Raw genomic sequence first — 24,012 nt, forward strand, 5'->3', positions numbered from 1 at the left:
ACACTGGTGACTGAAATGTATAGGCTGCAGGATCTTGTATTTGGCTGTACGTCAGTCAGCTGTAGAGAGGCTGGAAAACACAGTTGCGCGGTGTGGATATTCTCCATTGGGGTGTATACAGAGTGATCAAAGCACACCAGGGCGGTGAAACAGAACAGAAACCAGAAGACTCTGTCATGTGACTGTGTTTGAACATGTATCCCCTTAAGCATGTAGGAAACCTGCTGATGGAAGAGGAATTTCCAATATATAATAACTGGAAATAAAAAAGAAACATATATTTATGCTTCTGGTCAGGTGGAGAAAAATCTTAAGTACACCAGTTTATCTGCCTGCAAAATTACAATCCATATAAAAAATAAAGACCTGGTTAGATACCAGCTAAAACATCAATAACCATTCCAAGGTTTTCTCAGAAGTTTGTTTTCCTTACTATTTGGAACATCCAAGGAATGTTATGCCCTGTCCCATGTTAAGGTCTTAATCTCTCTCCAAATCTCAGTGCACATGAGGTCTGTAGTGGAGTGCATAATTTTAGCATTGCATGTCTATTGCCTCATGTTTTGCCATTTATAGCTCTTCACAAAATCCTGTAGTGGCTTAGTGGTGCAGATTTATAGGGGGGCTACTAATGATGCTCTCTGAGATCACTACCTCTGGCTTTGTTTATACCATTATCTCTTTTGCAAAGATAATTGTGCTTCTATCAGAAATAAAAGGGGGGTCCTGTGGGGCAAATGTAAATTGTTATAATCAGTCATTAGAACCTGTGTGGTAATGGACATCCCACGACAACAGGACCATTGTCATTCAGGATGTGTACAGAGGGGTGTGTGCGTGTGTGTCCCTGATGGTGACAAACATAGAGCAAAAAAACTGAAGCAGATTGGACACCCATCAGCTCTTCAGTTTCACTGTGGCATTTATTTACCACCTCTATGGACTTCTAATAAATAGTGACCTTTCAGCACGTGTTCACGAACCTTTTACTCACAGCTTCCTCTTGTCCTTCAATGTTTCTCCAATTATAATGTCATTGGTACAACAAAAGAGATAATTCGATTTTTCTATTAAAAAAATTAGCTTCACTATTCTTCCTCAGCTTAGTCTTACTTGGCCACTAAAGAACACTACCCTTTGGTCTTTAACAAATAGTTATGACTGTTTATGTACTTTTTTGCAATTTAAGAGTTATAACATTTGTTTATGAATAGATGGTCTGCAGTTTGTCATGTAAAACCATATTGGTACCTTTGTATTGATCAACAGAAATGTATGTCTGTTATTTGTCTGCTTTGAAGCCTATAAACAGACGGGCATGTTCACTGGTGTTGTGGTAATCCTCATAAAATGGTGATGTAAACTTACACTGACCCACTTGACCCACCGTGCAGTAGTTTGTATTGAGAGCTTTGCTAATCAAGTGTTAGATTGAACTCATATTATTCTGTAATGTAACCTAAAGATGAACCGTTTTTGAACCTTGGAGAGCCCCTGTCCTATTATTATGGCCATAGAAATTTGTTGCATTAAGTCTTTCATGTTGCTGCCTGTGGAGCAGCCTCCTGAGATAAATCACTACTATTTCAGCTACATGAAACACCAGCTGCATGGGAACACACTGTTCTAATTCAGCTGGGATGTTACAGTTCCCAGATCCAAGATGGTTTGAGTGGTGAGGTGACGACGTGGACCCATGGGGAGAGGGGTACACCCACGGACAAACAGGAGGAGCCAGCTATTATTGGAATTTTGATTGCAAATTAATTATTCTTTTTTGGGATTAAGGCTAAACATTTTCATAATATCAGAAAATGTTGGAATGCATGCAGGTACATTGTTGAATATGTGATTTCGGTTCACCCAGGCTTGCTGAGCTCTGCTATGAAAGTTTACCGGAAGAGTGACCCAATGCCAAGTGTACCCCAAAACACCTTTGTAATTAATGCACAGTCAGAGAGCAGATTGTTTTGATGTTTGACAGGTCTCTGTGGAAACTGAGCTTGGCTTTGTATGGCCGTCTGGCCTGCTACTGAGCCTGTGACATCATCCTCTGGTTATTCACACCAGTGTCAGCTCCAAGGAAGCAGAAACAGGAGAAGACTTGAGCTCCAAGAACAGCTGTGTGCCCCAAACACACTCACTTACATCTTTGCCTTTATGTAGCACAGCCCTGTTCATACTGACTTTGACCAATTGTGCACTGACACAATTAGTAATTGATTAAAAGGCCTTAGGTAATACTGCATCTCAAGCATAATCCTGATAAGAAAAAAACTGATGCTCATTGCTACATTTAGAAAAAAAAAGGAAAGCAAGGTTTTAGGAATGAGGAAGCTGGAAAAATGAATTCCTTATAGAAAGCAGACAAATGACATTGTAGCTATTAAATAAATTAAATAAAATTGAATTTGATTGTTTTTATTTTTAATATTCATTGAGATTAATTGAGATTCAATATTATTCACCAAAAATATTAACAGATCACTTCTACTTTGTTTCTTTTCTGCAAAGAGTTAACATATAAAAGGTCAGATGCTCTGTGCTGACCACAGATACTCTAAAAATTTATTTATTTTGTTCTCATTTTTATGACAGTTAAATGAACTCAATTACAAATGTTCCAAAACGCATAACAGATTAAATCTTTAAATAACTTTTAAGAATATACTTGGGGGAATATCCTCTGTATACTTGATCTAGGTACTAAAAAAAAATTAAAAAAAATACTTGAGTTGAGTTTTTCTTCAGGTATTGCAGCGCCATCTAGTGGGAATAACAATACATAGACCTAGCAGTTTTAGGACCCACACATTTTATTGCTTAAGATACAATATTAATTTTCATTTTGACATTTTATTAAAGAGCAACAATTTTGAACGATATGGAAATGACATAAAACTTTGCAAGCTGATAACATGAGCTGAAAAGATCATTTCACTTGTAAACAGTTGTCTTAGTTTTTCGATTGAATATATGAGACAGCTGTACGATTGGACACAATCCTCTGTGTAGTCACGTCCAAGTTCTAAGTGTAAGGTTTTTTTTTATTTTAATGGCAGCAGACAGAAGACAGAAGTGTATGCTTACTATTAATATAACGATAATCTTATTTGACAGTGATACAATCTGACTCATAAACAAATCATATGTAAATTGTGTCAGTTTGTTTGCAAATGTCAACAAACTGATACAATACATTTGATGTCTGATGTCAATCAAACTGAGATGTTGGATTATCTTACCCAAGATTTAAAACTTTAAATTTTCCACTTTTCTTGATTTTCTATTTTTTTTTAGAACCATTCTTTCATTGTCCATAATTAATGTACTTTTTTCTGATGTGCTCCTTGAATTGTATGGTGGGCGAACTGACCGAACCATTAAAGTTAATGCATATCTCTCATATTTACTGTTTGCATTCATTTTTTTAACTTAAGTCTATTTTTACACCCTTCTAACATGGAGACATTCAGACCTGCTTATTTTTTTTCCTATGTAACATAATAACAATTTGACACTTTAGCCAAGGTGAGGTTATTAACCTTTAGAAAACATGACCTAATCTCTGTGCAGTCTCTCACCTGACCTTTTTTAAATCCAAGAGGGACTTTTAAACACTGACATAAATACAACATAAAAAGTAACAATAATAATGATATAAAAAATAACCAATGAAAATCCCAATAAAAACACAATATAGCATACTGTGGACTGAGATAAAACTAAAGTACTGGAAAGAGACCAAAACGTGAACATGATTTCTAATTACTTTACTTTTGCTTTCTTCTTGATCATTTCAATGATGGATGGAGCCTTCCGCTTTACACCTTGGAGGAAAACAAAGAAATAAAAACAAAAGAAGAAACAGAATTTAATTCAAGTATGACTAATATAAAAGGACATAAAGCTCTTGTATGTTTCTTGCAGTACCTTTGCTTTTGCTAGGTGACTCTGTGGTGTCTGTGGATCTCTTGGCATAAGCAAGTTTCATCCTCTGAATATTTTTCTTGCTGATCACTTCGTGCTGTACAATGGGATGTGGGTAGTCTTTACCCACAATACATCCTGCTGCCTGCTGGATACTGCGTGGAGCTTTCCAAGGTTCATAGATATATTCTGCTGGGAACTTCTTCAGAAGAGGGAGGTACTTCCTGTAAACATAGGAAAAATGCTAAATCATTTAAAATGATACATGTAATGAATGTGAATTGTTTAGGTAATACGTTTGGCTGATAGATCTTACCTGATGTAGTCTCCATTTTTGTCTGTCTTCTTCCCGAAGGCCACTGGAGAGTAAACCCTAAAATACTGGTGGAAGAAGGTGCTCGCTGATAGCCACTGCCAATTTCCAGCATTCAAAGCCCAGTCTCCATCTAATAAAAGCTGCTCAAACACCTTCATGAGCAGTGAGAAAATGTTAAGGGTACTATACTTATTTAGCATATGTACTGCTTGACTCATGATGAAAAAAAAAACACAAGTGTTGTGTATAGCTAATAATAATTACTATTAGTAGCAGTAGTATTATAATATTTGTGATATTAGCAGCTGCAGCCTTTGCGAGCTGACCTTCTGCCCTTCTTCCCAGCTGATCCAGAGGTCTCCCCTAGTAAGGAAACAAGCAGCAGCATGTCTGGCTAGGTGGTGGATCCAGCCCTCTTGCCTGAGCTGAGTCATGATAGCATCAATGAAGGGGTAACCAGTCCGAGCCTTTAAGGAGAGTGCGAAATAACAATGAATCATCTATGAGACAGAAAATTAGATTACTCCACATTTAACAGTGATTGCATAAGTACATCAACATGAAAACTCCTCTTCTCGCTCCATCAATTTTCTCTAGAGACACTTCATTCAAGGACTCAATCTCAATACCTCTCTCCAAGCAGCTAGATAATCAGGGTTTGTGTCCCAGTCCACCTGAGTACACACGCTGTTACCCTCCATCTTGTTAAAGTTAGGAATGCCCAAACTGGCTGTGTAGAAGAACTCTCTCCAGAGTAACTGGCCATGCAGAGAAACTGGAGGATCTGAGTGTTTATTCTGCAAAAATCACACAATTCAAAGACAAAGATTACTGCAAATACAAGCACATTGCAAGTACAGTCTCTCACCACAGGAATCACACAAGGAAAGTATTTGGAGTGGCAATGATTAATTCAGTTTCTTTCCTGTTGAAATGTATTAAACAATACTACAGCATAGTTTTCCTTACCATTATTAACTACAATATCTGTATGTAAAGTGCATCACTCACCCCTCTATACACCTCCGTGAGTCTCCACCAAAAGGTTCTGCCTGATAAGCATCCAAAGGTGACATAGGGACTGAGAACAGTTGTACTGGGACTCAAAGAGTTTGGAGAAGTCTGGGGCTTCTCAAAGCTGCACACCCATTTCTGAAAGGCATACATGGAAATGTTTCAGAGAATGTAGGTATGTCTTTTGTTACAATCCTGCAAATAACAGGATGTAGATGTGAATCTAATTTACCGTTCTTTTCATATGTTCATCTAGTCTCCTGAGAGCCTCCTGTTCTCCTCCTGGAAACAGATCCTCTCCAAGAGGAGCAGTCTCCAGGCCGAGCTCCTCCAGTGTAGGAATCCCATATTCCTTCTCGTGGTTTTCTGAGGATGGTGTCTTTACACCTTTGACAGGGGGGATAGATTTAATCTAATCACTTCTAAATGTTAACATTTGCTTTTTAGATAAATGTCCATACTTCATTGCAAATAACTCTGTCTGACAATTCAGTAACACTAGTCTGTTTTTCTGGTATTGTGATACCTTTCATATCGTCCATGGTTGGAGCAGGGATTGGTCTCTTAGGGGGACCAATAGTCTTCGCTATTGCTTGCAACTTGGTATAGGTAAGTGGGGGTTTTCCATTATTTTCCTCAATTATTCTATTAAGACAGAAAAAAAAAACAGTCAAGAAATGACAACACAAGTAACACAGAAAAAAAAATCCACCTGTCTGAAAATGCTCAGCAAGATTTTTACCTATCAATATTATAAAGAGTGTGTGAGACTTTGTAGATGACTTCAACTCCATGTTCTTTGGCCAGTGACGTCACTTTGCTGTCGCGCTGCAGGCTGTAGGGCTCTGTGTCATACTCATAGGTCAGCCTGGTTACTTTCCACTTGGTGAATAACTTGGGGAGCACATCTTCTGGCTTCCCTCTCACAACAAACAGCCTAAGTAGATTAAACACACCATAACATGACAATATAGGTTGATGGCAGCTGTCTGACTTTTTAAAAAGTGTTTAATGTTGTTGAGTGTCGACTGTGTCTCTACCTAGAGTTGAGCTTCCTGAGGCTTCCGTCAAGGTCCTTCAGCGCTCCAATGAGGAACCTCCAGCGGTTGATACCCACACACGCGTTGTTGTGGAGGTAAGGGTCCAGTATGAACACAGGGTACAGCTGCTTACAGTCCTTGAGAGCAGCCATCAAAGCTGGGTTGTCATGTAACCTGAGTCCCTTGCGGAACCAGTGAATACACGTGTGAGCCATACCTGCGGACACGTGAATCACAAACGTAAGGCACCAAAACATCAAGTTGATGATCTTCAGTGAGCTTGTGTCAACGCGTCACATAAACTAAAATTTTTAAAGGAACTGATGCTGCAGGTTAACATCCATTCCTCCTCTCCACCTGATACATTTCAGTTAATGGAGAGCACATCCTTACACAGACACAGAAGCCTCAGAAATGTAAACGACTAAGAGTTAAGATCTTTAAAACTACGGTAAATACAGCACAAATCTTAAACCAAACAAAACAACTTGAAAGGAATGCATGATGATTCCTTGGAAGTTCTGAGCATCCGCTTAAATTTACACTTCAGCGGCAGAACCTGCAGAAACCTCTAAACTGCAACTAACATGCAATGCGATAAATCAACGGTATGATAACTACAGCATATGATAACATTCAAACATTTCAAGCCAAAAAAAAGCAAAACTTTACCTTCTTGGGGCTTTTCAACTTTGCGCGATTCAGATCAACTGCTGTTGAAAAATTCAGTGTTTGGTAACAATCACATTCAGAGTGTTACAAAACAGGAAGACGTGTTACGTCTGCAGCAAGGGCAGCCAACCAGAGGAGGCTTAGCAAAACCACACGTGGTGCGGCTGTAGCAGTTTGTCGGTTTATCCACTAGGTGGTAACGTCGGGCAGACAATAACCGAAGTTATGCTCTTATAATGTCACAATACCTCGATTTGCTGGCGATAATTATTAAAAGTTGTGTAATGTATCTGTGTATATTGCTTATTTAAATCACATATCTGAAACTTACCTCAATCACTAACAATAGCACCAATTTGACAAAGTTCCGGGGAGGGTTTACTAAAGACACCTCGTTTTTGCCTCTCTAAACCCATCAGCTCATCGTAGCTCGCCGTGATCGTATAGTGGTTAGTACTCTGCGTTGTGGCCGCAGCAACCCCGGTTCGAATCCGGGTCACGGCATTGTGAAACAATGTCACGGCAGATGAGTTTCTTTTCGACTATGTAAGAAAAATATGTGGCTTCGTGATTATTTTTAAAAATTCCGCCCGTAAATGTGTACAACATGAAACAGGTCTAAAATACGTGGTAGTTCACGCGTTTCCTACCACTGGGAGTATTTTGGAAAACGTATCCATCCACAATACAAAGGACTAGGGCCCTGTTTACCCCATTGCTCCATTGTAATTACCATTAAGCACCCCCAGAGAGAGACGTGGTTGAAGAAATTGGAGTTTTCTGTTTTCTGTTTGGACCAAACTCATCCAGCCGAGATCTTTCTCTGTACAATAAGCTGATCAGTTGTAGGATAATAAATACCGCATGTCCTCCGCTGCTCGTGAGCAAGACATGCCAATCAAATTATCATGTTGGGTCGCATAAAAGTAGGGAAATAATGTGAACAGAAAATAACTTGTCATTTAAAAATAGCCTGGCAGAAGCACAGATACATAAATATTCTACTTTCTGATAAACAAAGTGCATTTGAGTTTAACAGCTTCGTCATATATAAACAATGCGTCTCTCTGACTACATAATTAAAGACTGGAAACCAACCTGTGGAGGTGAAGCGGATTGAATGCTAAAATATGCTGTTGCCTTCACGTTCTGTCGGAAATATCCATTTTAACACACACAATAATAAATTAGCTGGAAAATTTGGCACGTGAGGTGTGACGTTGAGCGTAAGTATGTTTCGGGAATGTTCAGCTGACGCATTTCTTTTTTATTGCGTTAGTTATTCGTTTATCAACTTGAATTAACTGAGCAACTTCTAAAACAGGACAAAGCACCTGCCTGTTGTTTTACTTGTGAAGCTGTGTTATTATTCCATGTGGATTTAGTCACGACTTGCGGCAGCCTATCGGAATTTCGACTTCTGTTTTTAACTCTGCGAAGGCAGCATCAGTTCCCGCTCTGTTGGCTGACAGATTCGCCATTCATCAACCAGCCCGCCCAGCACCATTGAGAGCGGCATGGCAACGGCGGAGACGGGGGGAGAAGGTGTGGTGAGGGGGTGACAGTTTAACCGGACCAGAGAGGAGCAGCAGCAGCAGCAGCAGTTACAGCAGTGTTCCCACTTCTCATTGACTGGAGAAACGCAGCACCTCGCTCAGTCCGCGCTCACACACTAAAACGATGCACCACCGCTGCCTGTCTGCACACGCGCTGCCGCTGACCAGGTGTTGGAGCAAAGACCAGGGACGCCGTTAACGCCTCAGAACATAAACTTGTATGTATGTGCTGTGTGCACCTCTCTGTGGTCCCGTTCGCAGACGATCGAGAAGATGCTGAGCCGACTAATGAGCAGCAGCATCAGGAGTCTGGACAGGGAATGCAATTGCACCGTGAGGCTGCTGGACGACTCGGAGTACACCTGCACGATCCAGGTCAGTGGAGACCAACATTTCCTGTTTCTCAAATCACCTTGTTGCGGAGGACGTGCTTTTGACAGGTAACAGGGTGGCGATCAGGTAGAGTGACGTTTCAACCGCTCGCCCGTCACATTCAATGTGATGCTTGCAGGAAACATTCAGATTAATAGAGGTGTCATCTACCGCAGGTCCAATCATCTTCACATTACACCTGATTGTATGTTTTATGGTGCAACCTGTCATTGTGGAGCTGCGGATGTTAGGCTTTCGTCAGAGAGATACCTGTGTGGACATGCCATGATGAGCGCATGTGGTTCGTGCATTGCGTAGCAAATATCAAGGATGGCCAGATGACTCTATATGCCAACAGAAGGAATACACTAATGTTAAATAAATACAAAATAAAATATCAGCATCAGCTGTTGTTCTTGACAGCTTTTTGCATGCATTGATTAGAATGCATTATAAAACTAATCTGGATAATCTGATCTTGAACGATTTCAGTGGAGGAGTCAGTCAGGATTTCTAGATTCTTTAGCTACATCAGCCAGTCTGGTTTTATCATAGAATGACAGAATGTTAGATGTTTATATACTAATTATATTTATAGTGTGTGTAACCAACTCAGGTGTCATAGTCCCAAAGGTGGTTGACCTTCAGACTGACCTCATGTTTGGCTGATAAACTGCACTTGTGATGAGAGGAATGTACATACATTTTTGCATTTGTGGTTGATGTTTTGAGCCATTTAGAAAGTCTTTTATACCTGAGTCAGCTTTAACACAGAAATATTCTTTTCCAAATCGATAACGATAATCATATTTACATTTTCAAAGAGTTCTGCAGCACAAACCTTAACGATCTAGAAATTGTTTGAGTTTTTAAAAATGTGAACATAAATGACAAATACATGGCTCCAAAAATTATTTCTCAGTAAATTTTATCTTATAGAAAAGGTAAAAGACAGAGGCCAGTTTCTTTCTATTGTGTACTTTTGCATCATTAACTGACATTGTAAGTAAAATAAAAATCAAATTTTCCTTTAGTCTGAGTTACTTTAAATAAAATAAATTGGCACGAATAAAGGCAAAACATGATTGCAGTCAATAAGTGCACAGTTTGTTTATAATGAGTGAATGCAGGAATAAGAGTAAGTGATTAATGTGCACTACCTCCTCTGTAAATCAAGTGTGTGTGTGTTTGTGTCTTTTGTGTTGCTGCATCATTATAAAGTATGATTTGTGCGTCGTCTAACCTGGTCTTTGATTTGCTGGAGGTACGTTTGATGCCTCTTACTGGAAGAGATTCCAGCAGTGCTGAATTAGAGATGACAGCAGAGAAAGGCCATCAACACCTGTTCATTTCTACGATCTGACAGCAAAGGCAAAGCAAGGCTTTCAGCATGTAACAACTTAAAGTGGCGGTGCTCAGGGGACAGATAAAATGGGGATTTTGTCAGTGTCAGGTCTTTTCCTATCTGTAAAAAAAATCAGCATTATCAACAAGTTGGGAGAAACATGTTTTTCATTCAAATTATTCTGTTTTTTTTAGTGTAGCATGTTGGTGAGTACTCGTTTAGATGACTTTGAGGCTGTCCTCATAGCTCAATACACATTACTGTTGAGAGAAAATGATGCGCTTTGTAGATGAATTGACTTTTGACCAGCTTGCCAATTTACCTGAGTGAGTTTTAACATTACTGTTTAACAAGCAAAACACCATGTAGATTTTTGCCTTTGGCCACGTGTGGGGACGACATGGTGTGCCTTGTGCTTTCTCTTAGTTTCAGCCTGTACTTTTTCCCCTTTGACTTCTAAGCAGCTCCTTCCCCTGAGCGTGATTCAAAGTGTTTGGCTGTCAAGATATGCTGATCCCATCCTTTTAGCAACTGAAACCACACAGCAGGGATAGAATGCCTAATTTCTAGTGGAGCTTGTATTGAGAAGGATTAGCGCTCTTTTGGCGTATGTCATTATTTCCAGCATGGGAAATAATGACATACGCCATTATTTCACACTATGGGGCCCTTGATGAAGCACAACTGGTCTAAATGGAGACATAAATAGGATCATCGGCTTAATCAATCGTCTGTTATTCACAACAACAATGCCATTTATTTGCTGACATCCGAATGGGTGAATGCAGTATTTAGGAAACTCTATTAATTATGTTTTACACAAAGCATCTCTAAAGCTAAATAGACACTGGTGTTCACTTCATTTTGCATCGGAGTAAAGGACATTACAGTGTCCTTAGTGCAGGATGACATAATTGTGGGCTCAGGGAAATTGAGAGTGGATGGTAGCTGTCCTTTCCTGGCCCACCTTACAGAGGTGGCCCAGAATAAAGGGTCCTCGTGGGGCCCAGTGGTCACATTCTCCATTTAGCTCAATTAGCCTACACCTTTAACAGCTGCTGTTAGAGTGAAATCACATCTTTTGGGAACAATGGGAGATACAACCTCCATAATTGGGAGAATTTCTCAATGTGAAGACAAGCTAAAGTGGAGTAGGAGAAGGTGAAGGTGTCCTGTTGTTTTAACATGGACTTCTAACTTTGCCTGTCAGTTGGCCAGGCCTGCCTACAGCATAATCAGACTGAAGAACGGGGAGAACCATGTTCACTCATGTGTCCTGTTCTGACAAGACTGTCCTTCACAATATTCACAGACGTCTCACATCCACAGATGTTTAAGCCTCAGCTCATGACTGAGCAGTTTATGCAGGAAAAAATTAGGAGGGTAAATGGTTGCTGTAATGAAAAGGTGGAAGGTGGTGCTGAAAACCCCAAATTTTAAAGAATATCAAGTTCAGTAACCACAGGATCAGGACTGGGGCCACCTGTTGCTTATGAACCCCATCAGGAAAACTTTGAGATAGTTTTGAAAAAGCAAAATTTCAGCATTTAAAGGTAGCAATGGCCGTGCAGAGGGAGTAACCTAATGGACATATAGAGCTGTGCAGTTAATTGGATTTTATGTTTAGTTACATTGTGTAATAAATCCAGTGTTCCCCTTTTCATTACAGCTGAGACTTACTTTAAAGGCTAAAAGGTCAAATTCACTTCTCCACAGGCTGCTTAAGATTTACTTTAGATTTAGCCAAGATAGAGAGACATTGGTTCAGCTGAATTCAGCTGTTTAGAAACACTGTGCTCAGAGTGACTATAGCTATACTACCAGTCAAAAGTTTGGGCACACCTCCTTTAATGTTTTTTCTGTTTACCTTGTAGATTCTCACTGAAGGCATCAAAACTATGAATGAACACGTAGAATTATGTAGTAAAGAAAAAAGTGTGAAATAACTCTAAACATGTTTTATATTTTAGATTCTTCAAAATAGCCACCCTTTCTCTGATTACTGCTTTGCACACTCTTGGCATTTTTTCGATGAGCTTCATGAGGTTGTCACCTGAAATGGTTTTCCAACAACCTTGAAGGTGTTCCCAGAGATCCTGAGCACTTGTTGGCCCTTTTGACTTCGCTCTGCGCTCCATCTCATCCCAAACATTCTCCATTGGGTTTAGGCCATCTGACTGTGGAGACCAGGCCATCTGGCACAGCGCTCCATCATGTTCCTTCTTGGTCAAAGAGCCCTTACACAGCCTGGAGGTGTGTTTGGGGTCAATGTCCTAAAACTAAATGCAAACCCAATGGGATGGCATGTCACTGCAGGATGCTGTAATAGCCATGCTGGTTCAGTGTGCCTTCAATTTTGGAGAAATCCCCAACAATGTCACCAGAAAAGCATCCCCACTGTTGTTTGTTGTTTCTCTTTACCTAGCTGATTGGTTCTTACCATAATATGAATTCTAACTGCTGATGAATAGGGCTGTCAGCTGTGTACCAACCTGACTTTTGCACGACACAACTGGTGGTCTCAAAACTGGCAAGGCACACCTGTGAAGAGAAAACCATTTCAGGTGACTACATCATGAAGCTCATTGCGAGATGGCCAAAGGTTTGCAGTGCTGCCAACAAAGCAAAGAGTGGCTACTTTGAAGAGTCTAAAATATAAAACATGTTTTGAGTTATTTCACACTTTGTTTACTATATAATTCCATATGAGTTCATTCATAGTTTTGATGCCCTCAGTATGTATTGTCACAACCTGGCTCAAAGGATGTGACAAGGAAAAGGGAGACCACACCACTGGCTGTCACAGTATCTACAATGTAGTCATGAAAATAAAGAAAAACCATTAAATAACAAGGTGTGTCCAAACTTTTGAATGGCAGTATATATGGAAAGGTATAGCTTGTATAACCTGAGAAAGCTTTAGTATTACTAGAACCAGTCATTTTATTTTTAGTGATCTTTGGCCAAATATAAATCGACTGGATTTATGATTTTATACACTTTACCAAGTTCTGTTGCTGTTTCCTTTAGGGGTTGCCACAATGAACCATCTGCCTTCATCTCATCCTATCCCTGGCATCCTCTTCTATCACACCAATCCTCTGGATGTCCTCCTTCATTGCATCCATTAATCTTCTCTGAGGTCTTCCTTTTTTCCTCATGCCTGGAAGCTCCATATTCAACATCCTTTGTCCCCTATCTCTCCTCTGCACATGTCCAAACTATCTCAGCCTTGCCTTTCTAATTTTTGCTCCAAACTGCTCAACCTGAATTATCCCACTAATGTTCTCATTTTTAATCTTGTCCGTCCTGGTCACTCCCAATGAAACCCTTAAAATCTTCGACTGTTCTACCACCAGCTGTGCCTTCCATTTTTTATTCGTGCCATTATCTCACAGCTATACTCTCACTACCATCTTATGAACCTTTGGCCTCTCTGCTACTTGCGCCTTACTGCAGATCACAATGTTGCAAACATCATAGTCCACGGAGGCCCCTGCCTAATCTCATCTGTCCACTTCTCAGTGTCGTGGTCTTTGGGTCTCGGACGCAGGTTTTTGAGTTCTTTTAAGGTTTAGTTTTCATTTGTGTTTAAGCATGTGTTATATTTGAGTTTGTTTCTTGTTTAGAGTTTTTCCTTTAATTTAGTTCTTCATATTACAAGACTTTCAAGTCTTGTTTTCTTATGTTTTGTATAGATTCTTTATCGTTTATTATTTATTTTATTGATTATAGACTCTTCATCATTATTATTGTTATTAGAGTTGTCTGTTCTTGCTCACTAATGAATTTCTGTTTATTGTTAATTGATTATTCATATTTGATTCCTTGTTTTCAAGTTTATTCCTGCTCCCTCTGTGTTCCTCATGTCCTGTGGTTGTCTCAGTCACTGTGTTTGTGCTCATATTTTGGCACCTTCCTATTTTATTTTGGTAGTCCTTTGTGTCCTCTTGTGCTCTGTATTTAGTTTTATTTCCCCCTTTTCTCGTTATCTTGATTTCTGTTCGCCTTGTTTTCTCCAGCAATATTTGCTCTTTCTGATTACCTCATGTTTCTATTTACAAATGTAAGTCTACATATTTGTGTTATTGTGTAGCATTGTTTCCCTGCCTTCCTCTTTCCCTCTGTGTTCTTGTTCTTTGTATTTTTGTTACTTGGACTGTGTTTTAGATTTATATTAAGAATTTTTTTTCAACCTAATAAATGACTCATCATTTATTTTTTTGAATCCCACCTTTGCGTCCTGCATTCTGGACCCTCGCTCCTTCTGGAAATCACATTCTTGATGATCCACATGTTTGATTTGGTAGTGATTTTACGCCGGATGTCATTCCTAACACAACCCTTCCCATTTATCTAGGCTCGGGCGCTAGAAGTACACTCACTTGTGGCCCCCTGTGGTTGAGTTTACACACAAACACATTGATGGTGTCAAGCTACCATGCAAGGCATTGCCTTAACCAAAGGGAGTAATTTAGGGTACTTAACGTAAGACAGCTCGTGAAGAGGAGGAGCATAGATCGAATCACCAATCCGCAATAAGCAGATGCCCTCTACCTGCTGAGTCACCCTATCCCAATCAATAAGAGGATGAATAGTTTCTTCATTCAGTATTACAAAAAATAATAATAGTATTTTATCCAGATCATTCAACAGTACAGGCGTGATTGTCCAAATCAATAAAATGATAGGACAGGGATTTAATCTTTAAAACCTGTTAAAATAAGTGAGCCACACTGTTGATCCACTACTGTGAATTACATTTTCCTCCCATCTGCAATGTCTTGATGCTTCAAGTACCTTGCAGTTGATCTGCAGTATACATTAAAAAGAATAAGTTTATATTAAACTTCAAATTTGAGATTACTATTGCTTGACCGGTTTCCTTTATGTGCGTCTTTTGCCTTTTATTATTTTTGTCCTAGAATATATTGACAGTGTTGCTCTGGTTTGGATTTAGCCTTAGCTCATGAGTATCTGTGTCGGCTTCTTTACTCTTCTGAATTAATCACTGTAATTAAAGAGGCGTACAAATTCAGGGATTCTTTGGATCTACGTGTTGTTTGGCAGTTATGCCCTGGATGCCTTTGAATTATGTAGTCAAGGAGTGTGGTTAAACAGCCATGGTCTAGCAGTAGTAATAAGCAGTGTCTCAACACAGAACAGCAGAATAAATTCTCCAATGGCTCACAAACCAGTGAGTTACATTTCATGAAATTATTCTATGAAAATACAAGCTATGTAATTCACTCAAAGCTCAATATAACATACAGTTGAGCAAATATCATCCAGCAGTCAGGCAGTTAATTTTTGGAGTTAAATACTGCGGGCGATTTGCTCTAAATTAATATTCCTGTTGTGAACCAGAATATGTATATATTAGTGATTGAAAGCTAGGTGAATGATAGAAATGCAGTGATGCAAGGAAAGGTACCTTATCACTGTGATTAAGTGACTCAGTCACCTGGCACCAACTCAAGCCCTGGATAAGTCACTAATGAAATTAGGATTGCTGTAATGCAGCCAAATGCGCAACTTGGAAGAAGCTTGTCTTGTTTGCGTTGTGAATGCATTATTGAAATAGGTTTCCGTCATCTCCAAAGTGGTCTCTGTGCACTTGTATTGTTTTCCTCTTGGTGTACGCTGCTAGAATCTGAGTAGACGTTGTAATATTCTGTTTGAATACATGCAAGGGCCTCTATTGATTATGGTGCCTTCATCAAAGTTCCACACCAAAATAATGAACATAAGAAAAATAGCAAATTTCCAATTTGTGAGTATCTCACAAGAGACCAGAAGGCACTGGGGCATTCAAAAATATCAATTTGGTGTTAAAAGATTGTTCTATAGTAAAACTGGCAAGTTTATAAATGGTCTTCATACGCTGAACTACAGCAGGTATTGATTCACTCTTGATAAATATTATACTTTGGCTCCTAAATGGTTTGGGTTTCAGGTTGTTTTCAGTTTGTACCTTGAGGACAAACAATAGTCAAAGCACTTATGCTGTGCTAAAATTTCATTTGTATTCTTCGGTTAATCCAATTCATGGTCATGGTGGGGCTAGAATCTATCCCAGCTGTCATAGATTGAGAGTTGGGGTACACCCTGGACAGGTCGCCAATCTATCACAGGGATAACACAAGGAGACAAGACAACCACTCATCCTCACATTCATACCTACGGGCAATTTAGAATTACCAGTTAAACTAACAAGGATTTTTTTGGGTTTGGGAGCCTGAGTACCTGGAAATAATCCACACAGTCGCAGGGAGCATGAGCAAACTACACACAGAAAGGTCCCAGCTGACCAGTGGATTCAAATCCAGGACTTTCTTGCTGTGAGACAACAGTGCTAATGCCATTGTGCATTTTACTACTTCTGGTAGTAAAAATATTGATATTTCATCGCACTCCATCAAGATATTTCACCAAAAAGCACAGACATAAACCTCCTGGTGGCCCTTGTGGAAGAGCTAGGGGATCACGTAATGATTCATTATATGAATGTCTGTGCAAAATGTCATCGCAGTCAAACCAGTAGGTACTAAAATATGTTTTTCAGAAAAAATGTGGTGCAAGTTTTTTTTGTTTCTTTTTAAAAAAGGCCATTCTTATTGTTTCATATTCTTGTAATCATGGGTTTTGCCCTAATTGCCTGGACAAATCTGACCAAATTTCTGGGACTTCATTGATTCAATAGACAACTAACCAGCTTTCAATTTGGACTGTGCATTCTGTAAATGTTTGCGCATCAGATCAGCTGGTGCAAGCACAGATGCTGTCACTCCTGTCAAAATGTCTTTGATCAGAGCTTTCAGTCTCAGCTCTGTTGGATCTGCCAGCTGGAGATAACAGAACTGTGCTTGAATTCGGAAGCTCCCAGATGTTAAAAAAGAGTGAAATGAGGTGTTCAGTCTTTATTTTTGGACAACTTAACAATGAAAAACTGTTGATAGCTTTGTTCTTACATCATAGTTTGTGGCGCTTCACGTAGCACCTTCAGAGGTGCTAAAAGAAAAACCCAGCATGTAAGTCTCCTTTGATGAGTGTTTGGGATATACTATTGAACATATAGTTACAGAATATGCAGATATAAATTTCAACTGATGGCCAAAAAAGCACAAGCATAACATTCAGGGAAAGCATTTGGCCTCCTAAGTAGATTTATTTCTAACCTGTAAAGGCTTAATATAGAATAAAAGTAGGATGTGCTTTAAACAGAGCTCTTGCTTATCTGCCTCGCTGCCAGCTATGTGCCACCCTGCTGACATGTCTTTCTGATGAGAAGGCAAACTGCTAAATAACATGTTAATCCATAATGTGCAGAATTGATGGGATGAGCCTTCAAGGCTTTGGTGTGCTTTTATCCTGGGACTTTGGGTGTTGGCAATGACACTAATGTGTAGGACTCCAGTGAAGTCAGGGCAACTCTGATTAAGAGGCTGATTCATTGTCTTAGTCAGACATAACCCATAATCCATAGTAGATTGCTTTAGGATTCAAACCATCTGATTTATGTATTGTATGCCACAACTGTTCAGCAGCTCACATAAACTTTTAACCACTGATGTACTGTTCAACAGTTAATTGAAAAGTGGATATTCTCTGTGTACACTAGTACCAGCAGGTAACTGAAGCTTAATACTTTTCTCTAATTCTTAATAAAAGTTGAGAATTTAATATGCGAAAATTAATCATAAAGTGAATTGCACAGGGGCAGATCTTTTACATCCAAAACTGAGACTCCTAAAAAACATTTTGTAGCTCTTGTTGGCTCTCAGGTTGCTTTTCATGGAGCTCATCCCACACTGGCTAACCAGTATTTGTACAAGGTGTGATCAAAAAGTGACTGTGACTATAACAAAATGAAACATTATACCTGATTTAAATTTGTTTGCTATCCCCTTCAGTTTAGTCTCCTTTAGCAGCTATACACTGCTCTCAATCGGCCATGTTTGAGTCGTTCCCTGGAAGTTCTGTTCTGACCTTGAATGTGATAACAGCCATACTGAGATCCAGTAAGTTTTTAGTTTTTCTAGGCATAGTTTTGGGTCTTCTTGATTGCATCTCATATTTTAACACTGACACTGGCACTAAGTTGCTCAAGTAGTAAAAGGAGAATTTTCCAGTACACATAAAGCATTTGTCTTTGTTATGCCATTTGACTTGTTGTATAAAAGCATATGAAGAGCCTTATAGTAAAACAAATCTTACTCTCAGTGCTCTAACACTCTTTTTTCTTTGTCCTCTGTCTCTTTATCAGTCTTGTTCTGTCAGCCCCGTTTGAAGTATCTTTCATCTCGCCTCTTTTTTTTATTCTTTGTCTCTTGCCTGCCCCCTAAATTCTGTAAAATCCCCTCTTTGTTCTGTCTCACTTTCATTCCCCACTTCTTCTCTATGCCTGTCCTCTCTCAGCCAGTAGCACTGCAGCTGAGCAGATTAATGAGCTTGGCCTGAGTGAACCTGACACCAGTAAACATCGCAGCAAAGACATTCTATACATGACACAGCAGATAGGATGGTAGAGGCACTTTACTCGAGACTAGAAATTACAGCCATTGTTTCATACATGGAGGACCCTGTGTTTTATCTACACTAGCAGCATGATTCTAGAAATGGCCACTTCTTTGGTTCTTTAACTCACATTGAACTCTTAGGGTAGACTGATGTTAAATTTTGTGCAACATTCAGTGTTTACAAGTTACCTTTTTGACCACAGTGTGAACATCTAGATGTCCATACCTTGGTTCTTAACCAAATTCCAGCAAAACTGTTGACATCCCTGTGAGGGTTGGGTAATTGAGCCAGTACAGTGTCCATTGGCAGAGTTCATCACAGGATGACTTTTACTTATTTTACTTTTTTGCGATGAGGAGGTCAGTATGTAGCCTACTGTTAAAGCATTATGTTGGAGCTCTATTCTAGATAAACTATCTGCCTGTTGCTAGAAGTGTGCCTGGTTGTGGGAAAGTTGTGTTGCACACATGTCAGCAAATATATTGACAATTAGTGGTGGTTATACTGATGGTAAGCTGAAGGTTTTAAGAATTAAAACAGGTTCTCTTTCAGACAATACTAGCATGCTACAATATGACAGCAAACTGAAGCATGGTAGCATTGTGCTCAAGCCTAATAGTGCATTCCAAAGGTTGGAATTGGAACACCTGCTAAAGTCGAATTTCCAAATGGTAAAGTTGAAGTAGAGCTACCAAACCCAGCTTAATCCAAAATGTTGGCTGTGAACAGCAGTAAAACTGTAAAAGTTTTAATCTGTACTGCCGCTGTTGTGTATTTGTGACAGGTTGAATAAGTCATACATGGATCACTGCTCTGTCCACAAATGTGCTGTACTGGTGTTTTTAAGTGCCAAAAACAAGCATTGTGCTGTATTGCTCGAGATACATTAATGGATCTACCCTGCTAAGAGGGACAATAAAATGTATTTTTCGTTGCATTACTGACTTTACTGCTGGAACTGCACCTCGAGGTCCAACTTGCACGATAAATGGAATGCACCATCTGTACAGTGTCATGGAGTCAGTAACATGGCCTGGCATATCGGCGTTATTTTAATGTCTAGCATTCGTACATAACAGACAGCAGTTGTTGTTTTTTTTATCCACATACCTATCACACTCAGAATGCCAGAAAATGAAATACACTATATTTATTCTTTGCTTCTTTTTCACGGTGGTGATTTATGTCTCTCAGGGAGCTGGCGCGTCTTTTGCTGATGCCTTTGAAGCATGCAGGAATAAAAATATGAGAAAAGGTGTAGAGAGCCATTCACTGTTGGGAGGCAGTAAATATGAGTGTTTCTGAAGCCTGCTGACACAGCCGAGGTGTGCTTAATTCTCACTAAAACATAAGAGAATGCCAATGTGATTGTAGGTCAATACAATATTGACTCAAGGTGAGATTCATCAGTTTAATTATAATAGTTACACTTGGCGTTAGAAATGATCTGCATAGTATAGTGTGAATAGAAGACACCTATGTTGCTAATTTTAATTATGCAGCTGAAACATAATCAAGTAATTTTCCTGTCGTATTTGGGAGGCATCAAAAAGATTATGGTATAATGTGGGGAACTGAGTAACAGACAGACTGTAACCACCCAAACTAAATCACCCCTCTGCATGTATAGAAGCAGTTGTAGCTCAGGGATTATGTACTACGATTCCCATTCGACTGCAAACACCCTCAAGGTGATGGTCTGGAAATGGATGTTTCTCACTTTTGCGATTTCCTCTGTCTGTCTCTTTGTAACACCAATTTGCACATTACTCAATTAGTGGATTCTCCATCTGCAGCGTTTGGCTGCAGCTACAATGAGGTGTTAGCGGTACTGTATCCCACATCTTCACAAAGAAGAAAAAGGGGAGCTCTGAAGATTAGCAGAATGAATGTGTATTAGCCTTTCAACACTAGTTGATATCAGAACCACAAAGAAATCTTCTCACCCTGGCACAGGCTTTACAGCAGGGAAATCTTTAAGACTTTACAGAAATGAGAGAGCAGTCTCTTGTTCTCGCCGCAGTCTTCTCTGGTGCTCCTATTCCCCTTTTGTCTTTCCTTTTATGTCAAACTTGAAAGGGGAGACAAAGCTTGTTTTGGAAATGCAGGGGCTTGCTGTGGAGTTGAGAATGTAGCTTGAAAGGGCGAACTGAGGCACAGTGGCAATTCTGCACACGCTGGTGTTGGCCTCACTGATGTCGGAAATCATTCTGTTGCGATTTTTGCTCAGACATGGGTCAAATGTTTTATTCATGACTCAGTTCCCTATTTAATCATCATACTGATGATGTTCTCATCGAGGTGCTCTTAATTGCCAGTGTGAGTATTAGTGTGTGTGTGTGTGTCTTTTCTTTGCCTGTGTTTCTGATGTGTAATTGTGTGTGTCATTGCTGAACAGTTTATTTGCGTATCTGATTTTCTTCTTTTCAATGTTTGTGTGAATTTCTGCGTTAATGAGAGATGGCACAAAAGATTTTGCTGGTGTCCACTGGTGAAGGGTGCCTCATAAACAAAGGGCATAGAGCTTTAATTACACGTGGATGCTGACATCCTGTTGGGGGGCTGCTGGCTTTGCAGATTGCAGACAACAGTATCCTCTGTTTGTGTGTCTGTGTTTGTGTTTGCATGTGTGCATCCAAGTGCTTCTGAATGGAGGTTTTAGACTGGACAAAGGAGAATGGAGACATAGCACCATAAGGATCATTATAATGACTTTGGGATTCTCACTTGGGTAACACTCTGTGCGTGCTAATTACTTTGTTGCAGAGACAAAATGAAAATGCTAAATGATTAGCGATGCTTCAAGAAACAGCCGAGATCACTCAAAGCGGTAAAGGATTGATTTTAGGTCTGTCAGTTAAATCATTTTTCCTTTAAGTGAACACTGTGTATATGTTGCATTTTGCATCTCTTTGGGCCGAGATGCCTGTTGCAGGTGCACCAGTGAGTATTAAGGCTGTACATATCCATGCAAGTTAGTTAACTAACTAAGAGTGCCTCGGTCTGTGAGGTAATTATTGAGTGTGTGCTGTGGTTTGTGGTGCATGTGTTTGTATTGTAGCTGACTTGTTTGTTGTCTCTTGGGAATATGCGCTTGTCTGTGCCATACTGTGAGATGATGGTGTGTTCTTCTTCTCTTCTTTGTCAATTCACAGGACCAGATTAAGGGTAGAGGTGGAAGCCACACAGTATTCAGCGCAGTCTAATCATGTATGAAAAGAAAATCTCAAATATGCATGTTGCATCACTGAGCATACAAGAACATAATGATGTGAGCAAATAAAATATAAAGTGTTAATATTTTATTAGTTAAGGTATAAGAGTCAGCATGCAACAAGTATTCATACACTTATTTACAATATTTGCTTTTTTAAAAAGTTGTGACCTGATAAAAATTGAGACAGATACATTTTTAACCTCCTAGGACCTGGCGTCTACATATGTGGACATCACATTTTGGGTTGTCTAGACCAAAATACTAAATTTTGCTCTACAAGGGCCTGATATTCACTTACGAGGACATTATACAGCCACTGTTCTATCGAAATTTAAAACAAATGTCCTCTTATGTGGATCTCATTTTTCTCAGAAACAAAAATCAGGTAATTCTTTTTTTTTTTTACATTCATCAGGTCCCAATCAGCCCAAATAGCAAAGAGAAATTGAAAATGCATGCCATGAAAGAGTTCGGGTCTTAGGAGGTTAATGCATTTTATGATGTTTAACAATACTGTGCACAACATTTCAACTAAAATAACCCTAATGGATGTACACAGAACTGCAAGACTGTAGTATGCCATTTATATTATTTATTTATAATAATTATTTATGATACCTTTCAATGTGAAAATTAAGAAAACGTGACCATATATGTGTTTCTCAGTATGTAGGGTACTGTGGACAGTATATGTTCTGAGACTGCAGTTCTTCCAACTGGCATTTCAGCAAACGTCTAGCAGGGATCTAGCTTCTAGTTTGTGTTGTTATCTTGAAATACACATTACCATTTTTTTCTTTTTCTTTTTGGCAGTCAGCAGTGATGTTGTGAAATCATCTGTGTTCCATCAGCTAAATTGTTTGCAGTGGCTGCAATATAACAAAGCTGAATACACTATTGTAGTGTACCTGTAGTTGTATTAGGAGTCTACTAACATTTCAGTCTATAATCCTTAAAACAGAATATAATGCTAATATGTATACCAGTCACCCAATCACCATGCTAGTGGTTTTTTAAATGGCTTCTTCTTGTGTTTTTTAACAAAATACTCAAAGGCTTTTATTTTGAAGCAGCTAAAGAATGTGCAGATTTAATTGCAGATAGTAGCATGCTTTTTTTCATTAAACCAAATATTAAGCAAAACCAAGTTCATGCTGTGAACCATTGGGCTGGACAGAGAGGCACACGATGCTAAAAGAAAGCGTCTTTCTCTGGTGGGGAAAATATTATTTTATTTTTTTCATTGTTTTAAAAAGATAATTCGGCATGCTTTCTTTTTTTCAGAATCACAAAAGTCACATTTGACTTTTAGTCACAGTAATGCAAATGTCAGTGGACATGTCTTCTAGGAAAATAGAAGTAAAGAGCAGAAGTTAAACAAATCACTTCAGTCCTTCAGATGGCTGGATTGAGATTTTCATTCAAGAGATCAGCTGGGAAAAGAGCAAAACTCTGGCTGCGGTTTGCACTGATATAAACTGTATCTAGGCTTATGAATCTTTCACAAGGCTTTGGAAGAGAAATGCTGCTCCCATGGTCCCATGGCATTTATTAACTCTGAATTTAGATATTTCTGCAATATAAAATGCGTTTATTGTTTTCAGTTCTGTTGTCGTTTGCATACAGATAGAGGGGTTTTTGCCCATTAATAAAATCAGCCCTCTAATCAGATCATTTTCCCTCAACATCATATAATTTAGTGAGCTCAGTAACTTCAAAATGCATTATGTCATTGTAAATCTTTAATAGCTTACTAAAACACATTAATAAATCTTTAAAATTGTGATTAATGTAATTCAGTAAATAAATAAATCTACACCAGTGCACTTTCAAGTATAAATCCTGCTCTAGTGTAAATCCTAGACTTCACACTCTGACTGCTTACTTGTGGTTCCTAGGCTATTTAAAAGAAGAATGGGAGGCAGACCCTTCAGCTTCCAGGACCCTGTTCTGTGGAACCAGCTCCTAGTTTGGATTAGAGAGACAGACACTCTCTCTAAAATTGGGCTTCAAACTTTCCCTTTTGATCA

General features: G+C 39.2%; 2 protein-coding genes and 1 non-coding gene across 3 annotated transcripts in view; 2 read left to right on the plus strand and 1 right to left on the minus strand.

Moving 5' to 3' along the window:
- Positions 1–2,813: 2,813 nt before the first annotated feature.
- cry5 (cryptochrome circadian regulator 5) lies at positions 2,814–7,078 on the minus strand. The gene is made up of 11 exons (XM_063478010.1): positions 6,973–7,078; positions 6,301–6,517; positions 6,003–6,197; positions 5,787–5,905; positions 5,493–5,647; positions 5,258–5,398; positions 4,876–5,043; positions 4,573–4,713; positions 4,247–4,398; positions 3,934–4,154; positions 2,814–3,830 (listed from the first exon to the last, which is right to left on the minus strand). Exons 2-11 carry the CDS (start codon positions 6,513–6,515, stop codon positions 3,769–3,771), a joined length of 1,569 nt encoding a protein of 522 aa, XP_063334080.1. The 5' UTR covers positions 6,516–6,517; positions 6,973–7,078; the 3' UTR covers positions 2,814–3,768.
- Positions 7,079–7,404: 326 nt separating this feature from the next.
- Positions 7,405–7,476, plus strand: trnah-gug (transfer RNA histidin (anticodon GUG)). Its single transcript has one exon. It is a non-coding gene; the product is annotated as a tRNA-His (tRNA).
- A 1,079-nt stretch (positions 7,477–8,555) lies between these two features.
- The window catches only part of LOC134630599 (FERM domain-containing protein 5-like), a 77,671-nt gene continuing 62,214 nt past the window's right edge, over positions 8,556–24,012 (plus strand). The window contains exon 1 of the mRNA XM_063478023.1: positions 8,556–8,903. Coding sequence (XP_063334093.1) covers positions 8,802–8,903 — 102 coding nt within the window. The 5' untranslated portion in view covers positions 8,556–8,801. The remainder of the gene's footprint in view (positions 8,904–24,012) is intronic.

This window comes from Pelmatolapia mariae, linkage group LG1 (genome assembly GCF_036321145.2).
Source record: "Pelmatolapia mariae isolate MD_Pm_ZW linkage group LG1, Pm_UMD_F_2, whole genome shotgun sequence".
NCBI lineage: Eukaryota > Metazoa > Chordata > Actinopteri > Cichliformes > Cichlidae > Pelmatolapia > Pelmatolapia mariae.